Source organism: Lissotriton vulgaris, chromosome 4_1 (assembly GCF_964263255.1).
Source record: "Lissotriton vulgaris chromosome 4_1, aLisVul1.2, whole genome shotgun sequence".
In the NCBI taxonomy this organism is placed as follows: Eukaryota; Metazoa; Chordata; class Amphibia; order Caudata; family Salamandridae; genus Lissotriton; species Lissotriton vulgaris.
In genome coordinates, this window is record NC_141691.1 from 1905079152 (window position 1) to 1905103466 (window position 24315).

Below are 24315 nucleotides of genomic sequence, written 5' to 3' on the forward strand. Positions count from 1 at the left end.
TGCGTCGTTGCATAGTCGTTTGCTGGTGGCACTCCAAGGAAAATATAGTGCGGAGAGGGGCGGCTCCCCCGTTTCAGCAGAGGACCATCGCCCCACAGGCCAGAGCTGAGAAAGAAAATGGCAATAACGTTTATTTATTACCATTTAATTTTTCAGCAACCGACCCGTCCTGAATGGAGTGCCAAGACTGGGCGGGGCCAGTGCTGCCAGGTGGCAGCAGAGAGCGCTTTAAAATGTGCATGTCTTTTTGGACGGCCATCTTGCTACAGCCAGCCTAATGTCCACAGAGCCAAATGCTATGGTTTGAGCAAAATACTTTGATTAGGGGCACTATGACAGGGCTGCTGTGGGTGTCAGTGAGAGCATGGTTTTATAAAATTTATAAACATGTGTGCCTATGAATGGGATAAATGAATGAATGAATGAATGAATGAATATTGCAACTAATAAAGCGCAAGAATTACCGGAAGTGTTGTGGTGCTATGCAGAGCAGAGAAGAGCGGAGGATAACCTGAATAGAGATAAAGGAGTTATATGTGTACAGGTGGGTGACTGAGAGACTGTGTTGTATGTACTTGTGGCACAGGACATACCTTTTCCCATGTGTGGCACTGTTACATGTATAACACAAATGGGAGAAATTTAAAGTGCAGAAAAATTTTCTGCACAAATGTTCTGAGTATGCAACATTTTTCTGCACTTTTTAATTTCTCCAACTTAAAATATTGGCTGTATTTTTCACTTACAAATATGGCACTGTATCGATGCAATTAAACTGAACAGTTGTGTTTTTTTACGGAGTTTTATATAGCACGAACTTGACCCAAGGTATCAGGTATCAGAGCGCTTTATACGTGTACCGGTTGTGTTACATGAGGACACATCAATTTTTGTTAGGCACAGGGAGATTAAGTGATATGCCCAGATTCGTAGGATGTTGCTCGTCCTTGCCGAGACTCGAACCCCGTTCCCCAGATTTGTAGTCGACCGCCCTAGCCATTAGGCTAGGTCTTTGACCTTGTTTATGTGGATTCCATAAAACTCATCATTTACATTTTCTTCCACTTCAAGTGTTACATTTACAAACATCAAGCACCTTGCTCCCAGTGGCCTGTAGACATGGTGCCATATTTATAACAGACATATAAATGTGTTTAAATTAGATGAATTTTAAGTGAATAAACATGCTTCATAAGACATTAAGATGTATTTGGCTTAAGAGAAAATGGAGAAAGACCTTCATACTTAATGTTTCATAGAAAAAGTCTTCTTCACTTTAAATTTCTCCCATTTGAAAAAAATGACTATTTTTCATCTATAAAGCCGGCACCTGTCTACTGGCCACTGGGAGCAAAAGGCCACCTGCTTGTAAATGGGAGAACATTAAAATGAAGAGTTATTAATTGAGGTAACTATTCATTTTAATTTTCTCCTATTTAAAAGCATCCAGAAACATAATTTTGTTATCCCGCTCCAATATTTAATCTACAAGGACTATTATTTAAGAGTTAAATACTTCAGTGCCTCAGTTCTCCACCTCTGTGACCCAGCCTGGCCCATAAGTCTGACTGGGCACTGCTCATTATCAGGCCCTGCTATCTGCAGCCTGATAATAATAATGAAGTGAAAGTTAAAAGAAAAATGTGACCCTGTGCTTATTTAAAAATGATCTCAAAGCTGCGAGCTACTTTGAAGGTGTATGGGAGCTACTGGTAGCTCGCGATCAACTGGTTGGAGACACCTCACTCTGCAGGAGCCCACCTTCTCCATAGGGCTTTATTGGGAATCACTAGGTTGCCCTCATCTACAAAATGTAGAATGGGCAACCTGTTAGGATATAGGGAAGATAGTGAGGTTGTATGGGGGTAGCCGAGAATGCCACTTATCCAGTTGTTCCAAATAAATTTGGTATCAGAACAATATCTGTTAGGAACCAGGGGAAATGGTAGAAGGGGAACACACCAGTCACAATGGTTAGAGGAAGGCACTAGATGTCAGCTCAGGACAATCATGGAACCACTGCTCGATACTCTGTGAAAGAAAACAGCATAGACAAATCAATTTTCTTTCATGGTAAATGTTTTGTGTTCAGTAATAGAAATACCCATTCTTGGTGCGGAATGACCTCTGCATCTAGCTGACAAGGAGGACCAAAGCCTTAGGACACCAGAACAAGATAAACAAGGTCAATTAGGTAAGATCACATGACCATGAGATCAAATTTTAAATGAGGTCTAAGGAAAGAAAGAGGGAACTGAAAAGGGAATCATAATGATGGTTGTCACTGACAAACTAAGCTGCAGCAAATAAGCCAAAACAATGAGGAATGATGCCAGGGACATAAGCCAGTGCACAAGGAGATTTTATATTACCATTTACCACATTGCCCCGGAAGCTCTGACCTGGACCCAGGAAGTGATTTCCTGTAAGTCTAGCTTTAACTAGTGCACTACCGCAGGGACCATATTTTCACTGTTTTATCTCTTATCAGCCAGTATTTATGCAAACCCTGACACAACCCTACCCTCAAAGGTTCAGCCATCTCCCCATTTCTTTAATTTAAAAAAGCTCAGAGAGGTCCAATTAAGATGCAGGATGGATGAATCTATCCTACATTTTATATAACACAAAACCCAATAAATTTACATACAAATCTTGAATTCAAGTTAGTGTTATTGTGATAATCTGACATGGATCTACCCCTGCTGGACCAACACTGGACAAGTTTGATTAAAGCAAAGAAACTGGTGCTCATGTAAAGCACTCTGTTACCTGATATCCTCGCGTCTAGTTTGCGCTATATAAAACTAAAAAAAAAAAAAGTGAATTATACAGTGATATGTAAAATGACAGAGTGTCAAGAGTGTCAAGTACTACTTTCCATGATCTGGAAGGGTGTAAAAAGTGTTGCTAGCATATGTGCAAAACTTGTTAGCGCATGTGCACTTTACTCTCACTTTTACTGATACAGCCCCAGAAGGCAGCAGTTGTACTTACAATGCACAGTTTGTAGCACTGCAATGTAGATTGTTGTGCAACTGATTGCTTATGATATTTCCTTGCTTAAGTTTGTGACTTCCTTTTTCCTCAGTCTCTTACATCATATTTATCAGTAAGGAGCAGTTGGATTTTTTTGCCTGATGGACCTGAAGTGTGAGTTTGTCAGGAGTCTGAGCAGTAGTAACAGACCCTCAGCCGGCAGGGACTGTGAGAATGAGCATCTAGACCTTGTGGTACAGAACCACTGGTGGCCATAGGAAGGTAGTGAATACCTGGACCAACCTTCCAGTGTAGAGAGTGGAGCGAAAACAACTGAATTCACTCAGACCGGACACAGAAATATACATTGGGAGTCTCAGTAGGAACAATGGCACACATTTACAAATGCATATTATTACATGAGTGAGTGTGACTTAAACCTATGCATTCAGGAGGTAGCCAGGTTTAATTCACATCTACTCACAACATAGTTGAGGTAAATCGGGTCCTGTCTCCAGATAGGTCAGAATGGGTAATCTTCTTTCTCTTTAGTAGGATTTCCAATGTAAGTTCAGATTTTAGGATAGCCATTTACTTTGTTAATGAAGTCCATTACTCGCTGAAACAAATAATCTAATTGGTGGGAATGAAAAGTCCTTTCTACGGTAATGGTCCTGTACCCCTGCCCTGAGTGCCTAACTGCACTTTTGTCTGGATCCCAAATGCTGATTTTTGTTGTCATAGGCAAACACAGATTATGCATGTGCACCATGAAATCCTAGGTTGCCTGCAAGGAGATGATCACCCAAATGGGACGGGTACTTCACAACATGGTCAGATGCCAGGGACGACGACTCCTGTAGCCACACATTTGTCAGGGAGCAGTATTTGTCAGTGTTCTACCCAGTCTGCCAAACACAAGGTAGAAATTCCTCGTATCACCTGCATGTAGAGGTGTTACTTCAGTTAGGAGGGATTTACTATCTCTACTTTTGTAAGCTCTGATGAATTCCCAAGACTGTGTATTTGGATAGTTTATGGGAAGAAACATGTTGGCAGGAAAATAGTTGTGAGGGTCGGATTGCTTCACAGCAAAAATAACATAGATGTGAAGGTCATAGTGCCCAGAAACATCTTTCTCAGTTCTTCTAACCAACCTTGGGTACCTAATAATAACAGGAATTCCTCCAGGGTTACCCTAAGGTATTTTTATCTGGATTCCTGTAATTATCCAGGAATTAAATATCAATAACTCCTTCATACTTATGAGTTTGAGTCCGCCCTGGTAGTACCATCTTACCAGGGTAGGGTGAGGAAGCCTATGATAAAGCATGCCACATTACGTGGGTCCGGCTTCCTCATCCAGAACAACTGGATCTGGTTTTTCATCCAAGGGGCATTTAATACGGAACACAGTGTTCTTCTGCACTCTCTCTCTTGATACACTGTACACATTGTGATTAGATGTGTTAACGTTTTGGAGGATGTATGGTTTCCTTCTCCCCTTCATCACCCCCTGTGCTTGTACATTACATGGAAAACACTGGGCTCCATTTTGGTGAAGACTAGAAGAGTAGAGGAGCCCCCAATAGATTTGTGTGTTGCTGCATGTGAGCTGGATGGGACACAATGGAAAAGGGAGAGAGAGATTCCCCCTGTGCACTTCTAAGAGTGATCTTTGATTCAGTACAGATCACAAGGAAGGGACATGGACACAACTCAGGAAGGAGATGGAACTGATAAGGGAATCATAAAGAGTAGGGCTGGAAGTCCGGGATTAACCTGATGCACATATCACTGTGGCTGTGAACTCCAGTCACTTCTATTGCCTCCTTTGTGGGACTACCAGCTTTGGAATCTCTCTTGCTGTGAGACACAGACATTCAAGAGGAAGATGAGAGGAGAGAAGGGTGTACTTCAAAAGAAGCAGAGCCCCAACATAAGACCCAGAACCTAAATCACATTTGGTAGCTGGAAATTGACTTTAAGAAGGGAAGACCCCAAAGATGGGTGAGGGGACATCACCAAGGTAAACCAAGATCACCTGCTCTGGAGCCTGAAGCACCAGTGCCTGCCTGCTTACTACTACCAATGTGCCCTGTGAGGAAGAGGAAAGTGTTGGAGGGAACGAGGTCCAGTGGGGAAGGTTGTTGTCCATGTGCAGAATCGGATTGGGGACTCCTGTGCGTGAGGAAGGGACCCTGTGAACTTAGCAGTGAATTAAGGGCCGAGCGAGAAGGAGTGACGCCTGTACTGCCTCTTTGCAGTGACCTCCATATGCCACAAGGAGCAACATGGAATTATTGCTGGCAAAACACCAAGATCTGTGCAGGCCTTAGTAGCAACCCAGTATGTCAGTAGGGTATGCCATGGTATAGGTAGCTGTGAAGTGAAGACTTATTCTTTGCCATCAGGTACCACAGCAAATCTGTAAACCGGGGGGGCTGCTGGTACCACGTACTGTAAAGTTTGGGTTGTTGCCCTGAAAATTGAAGCTGTGATCTGTAAGTCAAAAACAAACACTAAGACCTGCCCCTGACTTGTCCTGTGGAGTGTGGAGGACTTTGAGAGAATATCACTCTGCCACCGGTACCAGATCTGGAGCACCAGGATTAAATCCTCCCTTCACAACACACCCACCTCCCGTTTGGGGAGGGCTGAACTTACCAAGCAAACAGAAGCTAAAACACCTCCAATCGCTGTTGCAGACATCCACGAAGCGCAAGGAGAGCCTGCATCTGCCAGGTTCTGCTGCGCATCCATCATTCAGAATTATTAGACCTAGTAGGACTTGAGCATTGTGAGTGCCTGCACTTGGGGCACCTGCTGAGATTCTGAGCACTTCTTCATGCTGTATTGGATAAGACTTGATATGTGCCTTCCAAGCCCCAGGGGACTCACTGCTAAAGATGTTTCATTGTCACAAACACTTTTGACTCTCAGAGTCGACAGTAAAGTGAACATCCTCTGTATGTGGCCACTAGTGAATGGAAATAACCCCAACCACATTACCAGGAAGAGGGTGGGACAGGGACATGCCAGTTAAACATTAGAGCCCGAAACTCAAGGGGGTTGTGTTATTGCTTATGAATGTCGCAATACTTCTTTGAATGTTAGAAATAAAAGACTTAATTTTAATATAAAAGGAAATATTTAACTGTACATTGATTTATTGATATTGCTGAGTGCATTTTGAGTTATGAATCATGTTCACTAACCTGTATCTTCCTCCCTGAGGGAGCCTTTGACTGCTCGTCCACAGCTACCGCTGAGAGTTAAGTGTAGAAGGGGTACCTGACCTAGTTGCTAAAGATCCATAGTAGCTTGGGCCCCAGAGCATTGGTACTAAAAGACCTCGAACACCACGGCTGGGTCCAGTAGCCACTGTGTGCACTGTGGCCTTCTGAAAGGGGTTTGCCTCTTATATACATTTTCCAAAAATAACTGTTCTGTAAAAGTGAAGCTCGGTGTTTCTAGCTGTTATGAATCTGCCAAAATGCACCCCGAATTTCTACCAACGTAAATAATAACTTTACATACATTTACTTGCGACAGGCGTTGACTGTAGATGAGGCAGGCCGTGCATTTTGATGTGGTCTCTGTAGTTCTGTGCCTGTCAAAGAACATGCGAAAATGGCAAAATAAAGATTTAGTTCTAATGTAGGCAACTGATATCATGGATCATAACATGAGAAAATGTAAACATTACTCTATTTTCCTTTTCAGCTTTTAATACCAATGCCATAGGATGGGATTGATTTAGATATAACAGGACACAGTGCTTCCATGACCACACTTCAATTGTACATGATGTGCCCTCACCAGATAAAAATAACACCAGGGCAAGAAATTCCGGCACATGCCCTCCAGCATATGTGGAAGACAACACTTTATTGAAAGTAAGGAAGTCAGACCTCCTTTGTGAATCTAAAGCATGTGACTTGGTTATCCCTCTGCTGCAGTAAGGTGACCTGTAGCCTATAAATCACCTCCCCTGCTCTCCTCTGCTCATTCTATCTAACAGGTAAGCGACTGTGTCTTACCACCACACGGGGTGATGTCCTGTTAGAGCTTTGGGGTGCATTGTGTACTATAGGGGGGCTAGCAGGTGCAATTTTTATAATACTGTTACTATTTTCTCTAATGTTTGCAAAGTTTGCAATTTTCATGCCTTTCAGTTGTGATTAGCAAAGTGGTTTTAGGTTGCTATTAGCCTGGAAGTTTCACTAAAGAAGTCATAGTACAAGCACTAACTAGCATTGCGCTCCAGGCCTTTTTTAGGTTTCACTAAATACAGCTATAACTGTCATGGAGACTTGATGCTATCAATACTTTATAAAAATGCATACATCAAGTAGTACAGAGAGAGTGGGATTGTGTCATATTCCTTGTGTCATATTCTTATGTAGTTTTCAGGGTCTGTCATTGGTTGGATGAACTGTCTTTCACGCCCATGACAATGTATTAAAGGTTACATTGTCCAATTACTGATTTCATTAGGTTTTGGGGGTATGATAGACCTTCATATAGTCATCATTTCCTGCGTCTCCAATGCCAATAGCTTGCTTCCCTTAATCTCATCATTCTCACCCTTGCCATCCATCCTTGCTCCTCTGTTCACCCCCTTCCGTCTTATTGCTCCCTCATTCGTTCTTCCACATTTCTCCCTCTCCATCATCCCCTATTCATTCATCCTTTCCTCTCATCTCCCTTATAAGTCATTCTCCCTTCCCTGTTCATGTTGTTCACTGCTCCTTGATCCCCTCTTCAAACTTGGTACAAAAACACTGATTGCCAATGTTATTCTCAATCCAAAAGGGATAACTTGGAATTTTGTAATAATTGTACATCCCAGTATTACCAATAGATGCAGTATTTGTAATTTTGGGTGCTAATATTTCCAAGAGCTTTGTAATGTGGCCCTAATTCAGGCTTCATACTCACTAACCATTGACACCTCACCACTGATACTACTGAACCCCCATTGACACTGAGCAGCTGCTAATCTTGACAAATTAATTGTAAGAACCTTTTGGAAACACTAAGCTACTGATAATACTGCTAGACTTAAATTACTGAGCCACTGACCACTTTGGGCCACTGGTTAGCTACTAGGCATACTAAACCACTGATACTTAACAACAATTATTTCAGTATCAAAGATAATACCGAGCCATTTGTGAAACCTCAGTATTCAAAATCAGTGGGTCCGTTTCTTACAGTACTGAGCCACTGACTATGCTGAGAAAGTGTTCAAATTGAGTCCACAGCAATACAGACCCCTGGATGTGAGAAAGCACCCTTTTTTTCTGACTGGTATTACTGGACACTGGGTGACTCTATGCCTAGGCCCCAGTTTATCTGCCCTGGCCCCAAAAACATAGTAACATTAGCTAATCCTTAACTAACATATTTAATTAGCTTTGCACTAAGGCCATAGAATATGGTTTAGGAAAATACACAAATGGCATGGACAGTTGAATGCCACCTAGGGACTGCAGCCCTTATTATGCCATCCACTAGAGTGACCAAGAAAACATGGCTTCAGACCTACCTGTGTAGCTTGACTCCTGCAGTATTTAAACCTGCAGGTGATACTGGTGAATAATCCTTTTGACAGGACAGAACCCTATTTTTTTAATATTAAATGTCACCCCTGAGTAGGCCTTGTAGCCCACAAGGTATAATGCCTGGTATTTAAAAGTTGTACGTGCAAGAATATAATGGGGCAGGTTCTTACAATAACTAACCCCCAAGCACTATTTACACTGTTAGGGCTGTAGCTGTGATATAAAATAATATCTGTTATATTTGTATTGGGATAAGCTACAGAGGCGATTACACCACTATTGTTAATACTTATTAAACATTCTATTAATTGGTGAAGTATGATTTCTAGCAAATATTTAGGAAAAGAGACTTTTAGAAAGTTACACTTTACCTGGTTGAACTTTCAGTAGGCTAAGTAACATTAGCCAGCAGCTGGACCCTGCCAGTGCTTCCCCCTAATGAGGTGGAAACACTGCTGCCAGAGCAGGAACAAAGGCATAGGACGTTTTGACAGGAAGATGTGGTGGTGAGGAATTTGAATCCTGTCAGCTCAGAAAGGAGAGCTGGGAGGGTCCAGGAACTTTATTAACTTGAAAGGACCAGGAAAGGATATGCTCAGTCCAACTTACCTTGAAAGTATTGTGAGTGAGACCCAGGTAGAGACTCACCCACAATAAAGGTCCAAAAACTAGGGAACCAATTTGCAACAGGAACCACATTTACTAATAAAGCTCATATTGTTGAGTCTGCTCAATCAGAAGTAAGTACAAAGGGAGACCTGAGGAAGGGAAGCCTTTTTTTCTTAGGCCATCTGTCAGCAAATTTGCACAAGGGTAGTGGGAGGGGAAGCTGGTCCCAAAACCATGTTGGCGTGGCTAAAGGGGAGTAGACTGCTCATTTCTCTACACACACCACTGGCTGGCACACATGCTCCCTTCAGGAGCAAAACAATAGATTCTGCCATGTTGGATTTTCTCAGAATAGTGCACTGTGAAATAGTTTGCAGTAAAGCAAACAGGATGTGCAGCAAAAGTTGGAATTTTTGTCCTTGGGAGCTTTTTCCTCAATGGTTAGGGAGTGCCCAGAAATCACCTCCACCCATTGGCAAAAGTAAATCTTACAATTGTGGCACCTCACCCACGGCTCACCAGAACATATTCTAGTACTGGACCTGCTGCTGGAGACATGTGTGGAGACTTTGAAGGGTTGGACACTGTCCCATTTCTACTGGTGAAAAGCCACTTCTCAAGAAGACCAATGTTGACCCCTAATGACCCCAAGAACTATAGCCGTATCTGTCTTCTCCCAGCCCCAGCTAAGATCCTGGAGAATCACCTCAACCTTCACCTGATAGCTCAAGTGGAGGAGCAGAATCTGCTGGACATGTCACAGTTCGGTTTCAGAAAAATTGTAGATTTCAAAAGACACAGATGCATCTACAGCCAAATTCAATAACAACATGACTGGAGTGGCCAGGTGGATGGGCAAGGACTATCTGAAACTAAATAGTCAGAGGATGGAACAGGAATTTGTGGTCCAATATGTAGGGTATCTTTCCTATTCCAGTGGACAAAGCAAAGAATCTAGGTGTTATCCTGGATAGCGAGTTATCACTGGGCCGGCAGGTAAATCACTCAGTGGCAACATGCTTTTGGATCATCAAAATACTGAGGAAAGTCTTTCCATTCATTTTTCTCCCGGCACGTAGACAGTAGCCCTTGCGCTTGTCTCATCAAGCATTGACTATTGCACTGTACTTTACTTGGAGACCAACAACATGACTCAAGCAAAGCTGCAACTAGCGCAGAATGCGGTGGCAAGGCTGACTTTGAATATCCCTAAACGTCACTCGGTGTCCAAAGGACTACATGAACTGCACTGGCTTCCAGTAAAAAAAGTGCATTATGTTCAAGGCCCTCTGTATTTGCTTAGGGCTTGGAATGTCAATCCTGATGGAATCAAAACCATGTTTCAATGGTACACTCCTAAGAGAAATCTTCGTTCCATTAATCAAAATTGGGTAACTGTACCCGGAGTTCAAAAGAAGAGGTGGGGAGGCAGAGCTTTCTCGGTTTTGACAGCAAGGCTCCGGAATGCACTTCCACAACGCCTCCTGTGTCTGAAACTGCATCCTCCCTTCAGGAAAACCTTAGAGACATGCCTTTTCATTTTGTAGGGTGATCTAGTTCCCTTGGCACCTTTTGGAACCAGCATATCGTGAAGCGGCATAGCAGGACTTTAGTGCCTTGAAGCCTAAAGGCATTTGTTGCACTCTCATCGATCTTGTTCATATCATACCACACCCAGGGCTAACAATTGGACTCAAATGGTCAGTTTGATGACCTCCTGGCTAGCTAGACAAACACAACAAGCTGCAAGAGGCCCTTTTCCTGGAGTACAGAGCTGACCAGTATCATCTGGACAAGAACTGGACCCTGTTGTTGGCCTCTGCTGGAATGGGTCCTGGTTGCTGATTTAGCCTGAAAAGTTTTTGATCTTATTCCTTGCGGCTGACTCACATCTATCCTGGCTATTAACCAACTTTTTTACAATTGAAAATACCAAGCCTTCAACAGTACTGATAGTTAACTTTTGTAAAAGCTATAAGGCAAGCCTATCTGACTTTCCCCCAAGCGGTCACTTGGGCAACATTCACAAACTAGGATGCACAATTAAAAACAATGAATTTATTAATTATATTTAAATGTATTCATTTTCAATAAGCGTTACATTGTTCATCAACAAAATTGTCAATCAAGTCTTTGTGTTAAAAAAAAACATTAAACGTGTCTGAGTCTGTCCTTAACAAACTTTGCAAAATACAACATTTGATGGACAGAATGCAGAACAATGTCAAACATTCACCCCAGTACAGAGCTCTGGGCCTAAATCCATCGTTTTTTTGCTCACCATACCACCCCAGTTCAGACATGGCCATATGCAAATCAGGCTAGACCCTGTGCCTCAAGGGAACAGTCCAGCCCGAAATGCCAAGCCATGTCTTCCCTGGACCGGAATCAAGCATCCTAGGACCGGTTTCTGGCTATCAGCCGTCTTCAGCCAGGCTAGCTTAGCTCCAGTGGCGTGGAGAGCACGGTACTCACGTCTGAGCATACCCGTCCCACTCGGGGTGACAAATGCAAAATACAACAGTTGATGGACAGAATGCAGAACAATGTCATACATTCACCCCAGTACAGAGATCTGGGCCAAAATCCATCGTTTTTTTGCTCACCACACCACCCCAGTTCAGACATGGCCATATGCAAATCAGCCTTGACCCTGTGCCTCATGGGAACAGTCCAACCCGAACTGCCAAGCCATGTCTTCCCTGGACCGGAATCAAGCATCCTAGGACCGGTTTCTGGCTATCAGCCGTCTTCAGCCAGGTTAGCTTGACTCCAGTGGCGTGGAGAGCACGGGACTCACGTCTGAGCATATCCGTCCCACTCGGGGTGACAAATGCAAAATACAACAGCTGATGGACAGAATGCAGAACAATGTCATACATTCACCCCGGTACAGAGAGCTGGGCCTAAATCCATAGTTTTTTTGCTCACCACACAACCCCAGTTCAGACATGGCCATATGCAAAGCAGCCTTGACCCTGTGCCTCATGGGAACAGTCCAGCCCGAACTGCCAAGCCATTTCTTCCCTGGACCGGAATCAAGCATCCTAGGACCGGTTTCTGGCTATCAGCCGTCTTCAGCCAGGATAACTTGATTCCAGTGGCGTGAAGAGCACGGGACTCACGACTGAGCATACCCGTCCCACTCGAGGTGACAAATGCAAAATACAACAGTTGATGGACAGAATGCCGAACAATGTCATACATTCACCCCAGTACAGAGATCTAGACCTAGATCCATCGTTTTTTTGCTCACCATACCACCCCAGTTCAGACATGGCCATATGCAAATCAGCCTTGACCCTGTGCCTCATGGGAACAGTCCAGTCTGAACTGCCAAGCCATGTCTTCCCTGGACCGGAATCAAGCATACTAGGAACGGTTTCTGTTTATCAGCCATCTTCAGCCAGGATAGCTTGACTCCAGTGGCGTGGAGAGCACGGGACTCACGTCTGAGCATATCCGTCCCATTCGGGGTGACAAATGCAAAATACAACAGTTGATGGACAGAATGCAGGACAATGTCATACATTCACCCCAGTACAGAGATCTGGGCCTAAATCCATCGTTTTTTTGCTCACCATACCACCCCAGTTCAGACATGGCCATATGCAAATCAGGCTAGACCCTGTGCCTCAAGGGAACAGTCCAGCCCGAAATGCCAAGCCATGTCTTCCCTGGACCGGAATCAAGCATCCTAGGACCGGTTTCTGGCTATCAGCCGTCTTCAGCCAGGATAGCTTGACTCCAGTGACGTGTAGAGCACGTCACTCACATCTGAGCATTGAAGGGTAATGTTTTCAAAATCATGCCTTCGGGAGCTGCTGCGCTCCATGTAGCCCCATACAACACTTAAATATTATGTTGGTGGTCCCCCGTCCAGTTTGAGGCAAATCTTGCTGGCATTATGAGGACTTCCCAGACCGGGAGCAGTGCATACTAAACAAGTGATATTTCTGTCGCTTTTTCACTCAATGCAGTTCTTCACAGGTGCCTCAGTCCAATTGGGGACACCTGCACACTGGGAGCCTGCAGGAGAAGCCTCAAGGCCTCTACAGCACTGCTAGCTCCCTGCATTCAGCAGGAGCTGGATTTGCGTGTTTGCAGCTCCTGCTGTCCTCAACAATTGGGATCCAGAAGAGTATTCTATCTGCTTAGAGTGTAAACTGGAGGTCTTAAAGCAGGGTGCATCTCCCCTCTTTTGACAAGCCTAAACCTGCCTTTTAAATATTAATAGGTCACCCCTTCTAAGTAGGCCTTGCTGCCCATGAAGGTAAGATGCATGATATTTAATAGTAGGATATTTGGAAATTATTGTTGAACATGGCCTTGCAGTGAAATATTCCCAAAAGATATTTTCAGGAAGACAAGTTGCTTACATAGGGAAACATTAGGCTATATTCTTACATTTAATAAATGCTGAATTCATATTGGTAGCAGATAGAGAAAAAATTCAAGAACTCATTTTTATATTTATTCTAAATCAAATTTGATGGTGAAATCAAATTATGTCTACCTATTGAGCAAAAGGCACTTTTAAATAGTTAGCATTGCACCCAGACAGTAGACAAAGAGCTTGGGTGTGGAGAGATCTTTTTCTTCCTTTCACAGTATACCCTTGGAGTTGTGACAACCCCCTTCCTGAGCTTCATCAAATTGCTATCCAGTCACTGGAATATGTAGCTCACATATATTCCTGGCTCCCATTTATCTTCCTAGAGAATCTGGCCCCAAAACCAGTGGCAGGAGGAAACTGTCCCAGAACCGGCTTGATATGACCACAAGGGAGGGTTTGCTCATTATCATAGCCACCCTTCTCGGTGGGCACAGGAACACTGACCAGGGCAAGAAGGGTTCTGCCATATAGGATTATCCCAAAATGATTATTTTGACAGGTAGAGCATGCAGTTTCAAATTGCCACTGTCATGTAACCTGTGTGCAGCTATCAGTCTGTGCACAACAGTAGTTTCTCACACAAATGCCATACACATGTTCATGTGTAACCAGCCCAGTTCCCCTTACTATACGTACTATAGCTGCGCCAAAGTGGCTTTATCTTAAAAGGTGGACACTGGTTTTAAACACTCTCAATCCAATTTACCTTGAACGTGTTGTGAGTGAGACTGAGGTAGTGAGACTTACCCTCAAAAAAGGTCCAATAACTGGGTGACCCATTTGCAACAGGATCCTAAGTTACTAATCATGCTCATATGGGTGAGCTGTCTGTTAGAGCCATCAGTGCGTAACCTTCAGTACACAAGGTGAGAACCTTGTACTGGCAACTCAACCATTCAGCATTCATAGCTTGATAAAATAATGATTATTCCCATGAGTATTATCTTCCTGGAGCCCAGATGGGCAATTAACGTTTTTGGTATGTGCTATGACCTAGCCCAGGCAGCAGAAGAGCTGGGGGAAGGAGTTGGCAGAGGCGACTGCAGCCACGGGGGTTCTGGTGTCCCCTGCCAGAGCTGTGGAGTGCTGGTGAGTTCGCCGCCCCTGCTGATTCCAAGGGAGAAGTCTGTAAGGCCGGCGCAGTATGAGCGGCCAGGTGAGGCACGGCTGAGTGGCCTGCCGGTCGGCCTGAGTTACCCCGGCGGCGCCTCTGCTCTGTGGCGGGAGAACCCCACCATGCTAGAGCACTGCCAGCGCTCCCCATGGGAAATCAGTGGAGACACTGAACATTAAGTGAGGCTGCAAGAGGGCCCACGGTGTGCATGCCAGCCTAGTGACAGACAGGGGAACTACACTGGTGGTAAGGTGATATGGTGAAGGGACCCTATCCAGCAGTCACCAGTACAGATTATAGAACTGGCCTCACTGCACACTGAGTGGTGAGGAGCGGGAGCGAGGCCATTGCGGGGACAATGATTGCACTATCGACCCATTCTACTCCTGGAACAGGAACGCTCCCTCTTGACTTTTGCGGGCTGGGTGAGACCCCACCCAACTCCCCGCGACTTCTGCAGATCTGAAGCCTGAGTGAAAGGGGGTGAAGGACTGGTGATCTGGGGGAGCAATCTCCCTGGCATTGGTGGGAGTGTCCATGAAGAGCAATTTCTGGTGGCCGCGGGCAGACAGTGTTCGTCTGGGGCTGCGAAGATGGGTAAACTGCGGGGGAAGCAAGGCTGGGAACAAGAGGAGGATCAACAGGAACAAGCACGGGGTAGCCCGGACACTCAGCCAAAATCCTATCTGTCCAAGATACTGGTGGCCATCTCTGACACAAAGACCACGCTTCGCCAGGACATCAGCATGGTATCGGTTGGCCTTGGACTCCTTCGCGCGGAACATCAAAAACTCAACAAAAGGGTGAATGTGGTGGAGTCCGGGCTGGAGGAACTATCACCTGCACATAGGGCCCTCTCGGGGCAGGTGGTGGAACTAACTGATAGGGTCTGGACCCTGGAACGCCGAGCGGCGGATGGAAAAGGACGTAGTCGCCGAAATAACGTTCTGATCCTTGGTTTGCCAGAGGGGATCGAGAAGTGCAACATGGTGGCATATTTGGAACTGTGGCTCAATGAAGTGGTGGCGCTAGGAGTATGGATGCCATTTTTCACCCTGGAAAGGGTGCATCGAGGGCTGGGCTGCCCTCCGCGACCTGTGGTGGCCAGACTACTGCACTATAGAAACAGAGACATCCTTCTGCCGAAAGCCCTCACAGATGACCCCTTTGTGGTGAATAATGCAAAAGTCTAAATGTTCCCTGACTACACCTTGGAAGTCCAACGGAAGCGTGCCTCATACATTGTGGTCAAGAAGGCACTCAGTGATGAAGGCATCCAGCTTTCTCTTATGTTCCCAGGCAGACTCTGCATTGTGGTAGACGGCAAGACTCACTTTTGCAAGGATCCCAAAATTGCTTGGGATTAGATAAAGGCGTACCGTACCGAAATACCTGAGCCAGAACCGAAAACCCAACGAGCGGGAAAGAGCTGCAGGGCTGCAAGCGGTAGCGGAAATCAGCCAGAAAAGTGGTTCCTCATTAGAGGAAGGTTCGAGATCCATAAAGGGAACTGAGGGTTCGAGCTCCTACTCCTCCGACAGGAACAGCCTGGAGCTCCCGGTGGTGACCCCGAACACTGCAGATGACATTACATGACTAGAGATGGCCTGCCTGGGTTGGTTGTAAGTCCTGGGTCAGTGCATGGGACACCACTGTACGCCATAATTTGTTCTATGCTCTTGCTGTTCTCAACAGAGTAGGAGTCCATGGCCCCCTCGAAGCGTTCACTATGATCGGTTGGGCCTTAACGGTTTCGTACTACAGTACACTTGGAATTTGGGCAGAATGCTCTGGGGCCGGGGAGTTGTCGTAAGTTGGGATTTTGGTGTTTAATTTGCTATGTTCCTCATGCATGCGGAGATGTTGCATTTTTTAATCATATTGGCTCAGGAGGGGTGGGTAATCTCAGAAGGGGCATCGCGTAGAATTATGTAGGATGGCGGTCGAATACCAAGACCTGAAGTGGCTCACATGGAACATTAGGGGATGGGGTCTGTGTCCAAACGCCATAATATTTACAGCTACCTGAAGCTCTAAGGAGTCCAGATAGCACTCTTGCAGGATATGCATCTCGTTCAGAGGAAAGTTGGGAAACTAAGGAGAAGATGGAGGGGACAGATTTTTGCCAACACGTTTTCAGCGTATGCTTGAGGGGTGCTGATATGGATCTGGCCGGGGGTCCCTTTTAAGGCAACTTGCATGCTAATTGATAAGGAGGGAAGGTATGTGTTACTCGCGGGCGAATATTGGGTTGGGAGATTACACTATGCTGCTGCTATGCCCCCAACCATGATCAAATGGCATATTTGTCCTCCCTCTCCACTCACATAGCAGATATAAAAGTGGGGCAGATAGTGATGGAGGACATTTTAATTGTGTAGCGGATGTACAGCTGGTTCTTTCCCGCCCCCCCTCTCGGGATCTCAGGCGCACAGACTGGCAGCTGGACTGCGGGAGTGGTTGGCACACTGGGACTTGCAAGATATATGGAGGCTCCAGCATAGTGGAGATAGGGAATACTCCTTTTACTCCCACTTACATCATCTTCACACAAGATTAGATGCATTTTGGTGCTCCCTGGCAATCAGCACTCTCATTAAACACCCTGAATACTTCAGCTGCACATTTTCGGATCATAGCCTCCTGTTGATATCGTACCATCCCCACAGACGGAGGCCCCCAATACCTACATGGAGACTTAACCCTGTGCCACTGGAGGATGTACCGTTTGTGGAATCTTTGCGATCTCTTATAGACACATACTTCACCGAAAACACAGCCACAGCCTCTACCGCACTAGTAGAATGGGAGGCATTTAAAGTGGTGGTGTGGGAGCATTGCATTGGACAGACAACAGGAATACAAAGGGCACTACACCGAGAAATCTTGGATCTGGAGTGAGAAATGCGCACATTGGATAATTTGGAGGGCCCGGGGATGCAAGCACAATTATTGGCTAGACGAAAACAATATGATGAGGTGCTGGAACAGGTTTGATCAAATGATTATAAAGCATAAATGGACAGAGTACATAACGAGGAGGGGAAGGATGGACGCTTGCTGGCATGGCTCATTAGACCTGAGTTACGGGGCTTTCTGAGAACTCGTATAAAAAACAATGAGGACGTGATCGAATATGACCCGGACAGGATTAACTGTATCTTTCAGGGATACTATGAACGACTATATACCACCCCACAATGTGCCTCACAGGTGGAGCTTAGGACTTTCCTGGTCCCTCTGAATCTCAGTGTGGTGAATGACGAGACTGAGAGGGAGTTGGAGGGGCAGGTTACCCTGCAAAAGGTTAGTGGTGCTATTACTCTGGCGGCGAGTGGTAAGACGCCAGGCCCTGACGTCCTCCCGGCTCAATTCTGTGCAAAGTATGTAACCGGACTGGCCCCTCGCCTGGAAACTATGTAAACTGAAGCTATTCGACTGGGATGGGAGCCATCCTCCACGCGGTCTGCACTGGTAGTCCCACTCCCCAAGACTAAGTGTCAGTAGGCGGGGAAGAGAGAATTCCGGCCCCTGTCCATGCTTAACACTGACTTTAAGCTATTAAGTAAGATACTGGCAATTAGATTACTCCCACACATAAAGCGTCTGGTTCATCCTGATCAAAGTTGGTTCATCCCCTCCCGTAACACTTCGTACAATCTACATAGATTATACTCAGTGCTCTACCACTCAGGGGCCGGGAAGCCGTCACAGGCTGCTTTTCTCTCAGTTGACCTGGAGAAAGCATGTGATACGGAGAGCTGGGATTACCTAATTGAGGTCATGCGAAAAATGGGGCTGGGGTGGTCTGGCTAAAATGGGTCCAATTGTTATATACTTCCCCCACAGTGAGGGTTAAAATGTATAATACTATCTCTCTACAGTATACAACATCACGCAGTACTTGCCAGGGATGCCCTTTATCCCCACTCTTGTTTGCGGTAGCGGTAGAACCGCTAGCCAAGCTTTTTCGCTAGGGTGGGGAGGGCCTGGGATTGATGTTGATTGGCAGAACATACTTGATCTCTTTATATGCTGATGACTCACTGATTTACCTAGGAAACGCCGTGAGAGGGGCGGGAATCGCCTTTAGGCACCTGGAGGATTTTGGTTGCCTGTCAGGCATTCAGGTTAATCACCCCAAGATGCATTTGTTTCCAGCGGTTGGACCCTCCACTAGAACCTGGGAACTTCCTGCAGAGCATAACTGGACCCCCAGTACCTTTAAATACTTAGGTATCGGGATCTTTCACTCATTGGAGGGCATGAGGGAGGGTAATTTGGGCCAGGCACTCAGCTCGCTTCACTCTAGTGTGGCCTTTTGTAGCTCATTGCGGCTACCATTAATGGCCAAGAAGGTTACGTTGCCCCACCTACTGCATTTCTTTGCTAATCTACTGGTGCCGATGCCCGTGGGGTGGTTTTGGCCACTAGACGCACTGGTACGAGACCTCATCTGGGCGGATGGGAGATGCAAAGTGTCACTGCGGACTCTACAGCGCCCCATAAGAGAGGCGGGACTCGGAGTACCGGACTTTGAACTGTATCAAATGGCTGCACAACTGCATTGGGTTGCCCAATGGTTAGAGGGGGTGAAACAGGACGGAACTTACCTGATAGAACCCGGGCAGCGCCCATGCCTACTGCTGGCCAAGCTGCTAAATCAGGCTGTGAGGGTTCCATATATCTCAACATTACAGTCCACGGCCTTACAGGGCTGGAGAAGGAGCATGGCAAGTCCACCGGTTATTCCAAGATATTCACCGACATTATCACTGGCGGGGTTATCCTCTGACGTTCGGATGTCAACTTCTGCCACTTTGTCAAGGCAGACCCTTTCCATCATTGTATTCCAGGACTATACATTTGCCCCCTGCAGTTAGAGTTTTGGTGAAAGCCCACTGACTAGTGGGCCCGTTATTTGCATCAAAACTGCCCCTCTATTTCTGACTCTGTACTTGACACCCCCACTCAGCATTCAACAAGGCTACCTCAGGACTCTTCTACTCCACCCTGAAGACTCGGGACCCCTAGTCTGCTGATCCTCTTAGTTCTATCGAAATTAGCATTCAACAAGGCTACCTCCGAACTCGTCCACCGCTTCCATAAGCCTTAGCACGCTTGGACTACCGAATGCTCTTTTCTTTTTGCTGATGATTATTCTAATATGCTTAACTACCTTGAAGCAATTCTGTAAAGCTCTCCGATACCCTCAGGTCTGGTCAGCGCTATATATAAAATTTATAAAATAAATAAATAAAATAAAAATCTTGACATTGTGAATTTCCTATTTTGGAGCTTCAGCTAGGATAAAGAGACTGTTCTCCCCTCTAAAAAAAATCTTTTTTCGCTATTCCATTTTCTGGTTTAAATCTTTTTATTGATTTCAGAACAAAGAACAAAATTGAGAACACGTCCCCCATCTCTCAGAATCATCTTATTACAAACATGTTTCACGGTAAGCGTTATTACTTTAGTAAATGCATGGAGCGGGCCTGTTAGATCAAATTGTTAACAGTGCAGAGAGAAATAATACTTTAAAAAAAAAAAGGAAAGCCCAACAATCCCACCCTCCCCTTGTCCACCAGATTAAGGAGAGTTGGAAGGGAACTAGGAAAGTATGAGGCCCAGCGAGGTTCATCGCGGTCTCTGAGTTTTGTGCGAAGAGCTCACCTGTGGTATTTGCGTATCCGCCAGGCGCACAATAGTCGTAGGTATCTAGGGCAGGTCAGCTCTCTGAACTCTGTTACAAGCAACGTCAGGAAAGGGCGCCATAGCTCAGGGAACTCTGACCCCCTACCTGCCAGAGTGAGAGTCGGTTTCTCCATTCCTAGCACCATCCAGAGTCTCTGGAGCCATCCAGAGTGCGGTGGGTGTTGGGGAGTTGCCAGCGTTCAAGTATGTTCTAAGTAGCCGTCCCCAGGACGATCGCGATCAGTCGTCCTCTTCGGGACTTAGCTGGGTACATTAGTGGGTTGGGTAGGCCTAAGAGGATGTAGGTTGGGAAGTGTGGAAGTTGTGTGTCAAGGTGAGAATCTATTTCGTTTAAGATTTGGGACCAGTATGGTTGGATATGATTACAGCTCCACAAGAGATGTTTCAATGTACCCACCTCCCCACAGCCTCTCCAGCACAAGGCGCTCTGACGGGGATCGAATGATGGAGACGTTCCGGTGTATAGTACCAATAGGTTACCACCTTGGTCAGTGTCTCGATGAGACCTGTGTAGTACGCTGAATGCCGAGCCCTGTAACAGAAACTGTCCCATTCTTTGTGAGTTAAGGTGCGGCCTAAGTCCCTCTCCCATCGTGCCTGCCCTGCGTTATACGTGTATACAGTGGCGAGCAATAAGTACTTGTAGAGATCTGAGATGAGTTTTTTGTCAGAAGATCTGGTGACAAGCCACTTCTCGTATGCGGTCAGTAATCGCTGGGCACCCATCTTAACATGTGGTTGGAGAGTCCAGTGTCTAAGCTGCAAGTAGGACAACCTCTCCGTCTCCGGAATTCCGTAGTCTGTCTGAAGCCGTGGGAATGGAATGATTCCATCCAGGTCAAACAGATGACCCAGCGCTCTGCAGGGGGCGGAGCGCCAGTGTGCGAAGGCCTTTGGAACTGTACCTGGGTGAAAATCTGGGTTGTTGCATAGTGGTGTGAGTGGGGAGGGAAACATTGTCAGTTTGTGAGCAGTGGCAGTGCGATCCCAAGCTTCTATCATGGTGCTCGTGATGTAGGAGGCATAGAGTTTAGGTGGCCTATGTGGCTTATGAAGGAAGGGGATACCCTGCAGGGGCGTGCCAGCTACTGCTTGATCCTGAAATTACCAATGCTTCTCAGATTCAAGACGACTTCATTCCACTAAGTAGCGAAGCTGTGAGGCATAAAAGTATAGCTGTAAGTCGGGGACCCCCACACCCCCCCGCTCTGGTGGCAGAATTGCTATGGTGTGCTTGAATCGGGGTTTGCAGGCCTGCCATATGAAGCGCGCTAAGTCTGATTGAGTTTGCTGAATCCAACCCGCTGGAGGGTGCAGGGGGAGTGTCTGGAAGAGGAACAGGATCTGGGGAAGTATGGTCATCTTGGTGGCCGCTATCCTGCCGAGCCAAGTTAAAGTGTGATGTTTCCATTGGTCTAATCCTTTGCGAATGTGGGTGCGAAGCCTCTCATAATTGGCAGTGATAGTGGAGGGGATAGTGGCGCCTAGTTGCACTCCTAAGTATTGTATGGTAGAGGTGGACCACTGTATCGGATGTTATTCTCTAATGTGGGCTAATGTGTGCGGTGTGAGGGAGATATCATGGGCGGTCGATTTGCCCATGTTAATCTTGAACCCTGAGGCCTGCGCAAAACCATGTAATTCAATAAAGAGAGCCCTCAATGCTTGGATTGGATTAGAGAGGGAGAGGAGGATATCATCTGCATACAGGCTGATGGTATGAATATCCCCGCCAAACGTAATCCTGGATATGAGGTGGTGGTGCCTAATTCACCGCACCAGTGGCTCTATGTAGAGCGCAAAGAGGAGGGGGGAGAGATTGCACCCCTGCCTCATGCCTCTTCTTATGGGGAATCGGGACGATGTCTGGCCATTTACTCGAACCGTTGTGTAAGGTGAGCGATAGCAATTCAGTATGCGCGTGCGCAGTTTGTCCCCAAAGCCAAATTTCAAAAGGACCTGCTCCAGATAAGGCCAGTGCACCCTATCAACGGCCTTCTCTGCGTCTATGGCCAGTAGCATATATTCCCCTCCGGTGCGAGAAGCCTTATCAATGAGGTGCAGGACTCTTTTAGTGTTATCGCTAGTCTGTCTTTGTGATATGAACCCCGCTTGGTCTGGTTCCACTAATTGAGACAAGTACGGCGCTAGACGGGTCGCTAAGATGCTCTGGGTAAAGCTTTATATCAATATTTAGGCGGGAGATAGGCTTGTAAGCGCTGCAGAGAGTCGTGTCCTTTCCAGGCTTAGGGATGACCACTATAGAAGCCTCCAGCATTTCCCCGGGGATACCTCCAGTGTGTGCAAAGGTGTTAAAGAGGTCTCGTTCCAGAGGGGCAATTTGGCCGCAAAAGGTTTTATAGAAAGCTGCTCAGTTGCCATCGGGTCCCAGAGATTTCCCAAACCGGAGACGGGAGATTGCTGCGATAACTTCTTCCGTCCCAATATCCCTGTCGAGACAGTCCGCCTGCTCTGGAGAGAGCGCCGGCAGCCACTCCGCCTCCAGGTAATCAAGGCTATGTAGAGCATCAAGAGAGTCACTCGAGTACAGGCTTGCATAGAAATCTCGGAAGACTTTGGCTATAGCTGCATCCTCCGACGTGAGTCCCCCTCCCCCGCATCCCAAATACCCTGCACTCCCTGACGGTGTCGCGCCTCCCGCAGTTTATGAGCCAGGAGGCGGCCGCACCTGTCACCTCCAGTATAATAGGAGTGGAGGAGGCGGAGGCAGAGGGCAGAGTATTCGGCCTTATCCTGATCCAGCGCCACAAGTTTCTTCCTCTTTACGCAGAGTTGTCGCCAGGCCCTAGCAGCATCCGTGCGCTGATGCATCTGTTCTAGCTCCGCCACCCGCCTGGTTAGCTCAGATCGCTTTTGACTGCGCTCTACGTTGTTGGCCGCAGATATGGCGATGAACTCTCCCCGCAGGACGGCTTTGAGGGCAGACCATTGCGTCGCTAGGGACGTGTCGGGATTAGCATTTAGGGCCAGGAAATTTGTGATAGCCGTCTTGATTTGAGTAAACGTGGAAGCCTGGTGTAGTAGTGTATCGCGCAGGTGCCAATGTCGCAGTGGTTGTCGAGCGTGTGGGAAATGGAAGGTGGCCATGACTGGGGAGTGATCGGAGAGGGATGCAGTGAGGATCTCAGTGCCTGTCGCTATAGCTAGTAAGGGGGAGGAGCTAAGGAGGTAATCTAATCTGGCATATGTTTTGTGCGCCCCAAGAAGTAGGTATAGGCTTGGCTATGAGGGTGAAAGTGTTGCCACATGTCCGTGAGTCCCAGCTCTCGTAGATGATCCAGGTCAGCCTGGGAAAGAGCCCCAACCTGTGTTGTGCGCTGACAAGAGCGGTCAGTGACGTTATCGAAGACCATGTTTAAATCTCCCCCTAGCAGCAGTCGTTGTTCAGAATTAGCTGTAGCCTCTGTGAGTACTGTGTGAAACAATTTCCCTTGTCCTTCGTTAGGAGCATACACAGAACCCACTATGAGGGAGGTACCTGCCACCAGAAATTGGTATGTAAGTAAACGGCCCTTAATCTCGGCTTCCCTTTGGAGAACCTTGCCCCGAAAGGAGCAGGATACTAGGATGGCAACCCTGGCAGATTTGGTGGAGTTAGAGGAGAACAGTTGCGTGGGAAATGCACGGGACTTCATTCTGTGGCGATCCTTGGCATTAAGTTGGGTCTCTTGTAAGAGGCAGATATCAGCGGTCGACTGTTTAAATAGTGGAGAACCGCCCTGCGTTTGATCGGGTTGTTGAGACCACGAACATTGAGGGTAAGTTCCTTAAGTAGTTCCGGCGACATATGTCATACAAATGGGGAACTGACTGGATCAGGCCCCAAGGGAGCCTCTCGCGTGCCCATAGCTAAGAGAGGAAAGGCGCGGTACATAGGAGTTGGGGCCTGGCGCACGGCAGGGGGGGGAGGT

General features: G+C 46.5%; 1 protein-coding gene across 2 annotated transcripts in view; it reads right to left on the minus strand.

Moving 5' to 3' along the window:
- The window catches only part of TMEM71 (transmembrane protein 71), a 221822-nt gene that overhangs the window by 174738 nt on the left and 22769 nt on the right, over positions 1-24315 (minus strand). For both annotated transcript variants that reach the window (XM_086966232.1, XM_086966230.1), the window contains exon 2: positions 6520-6592. In XM_086966232.1, coding sequence (XP_086822358.1) covers positions 6520-6565 — 46 coding nt within the window. In that variant the 5' untranslated portion in view covers positions 6566-6592. The remainder of the gene's footprint in view (positions 1-6519; positions 6593-24315) is intronic.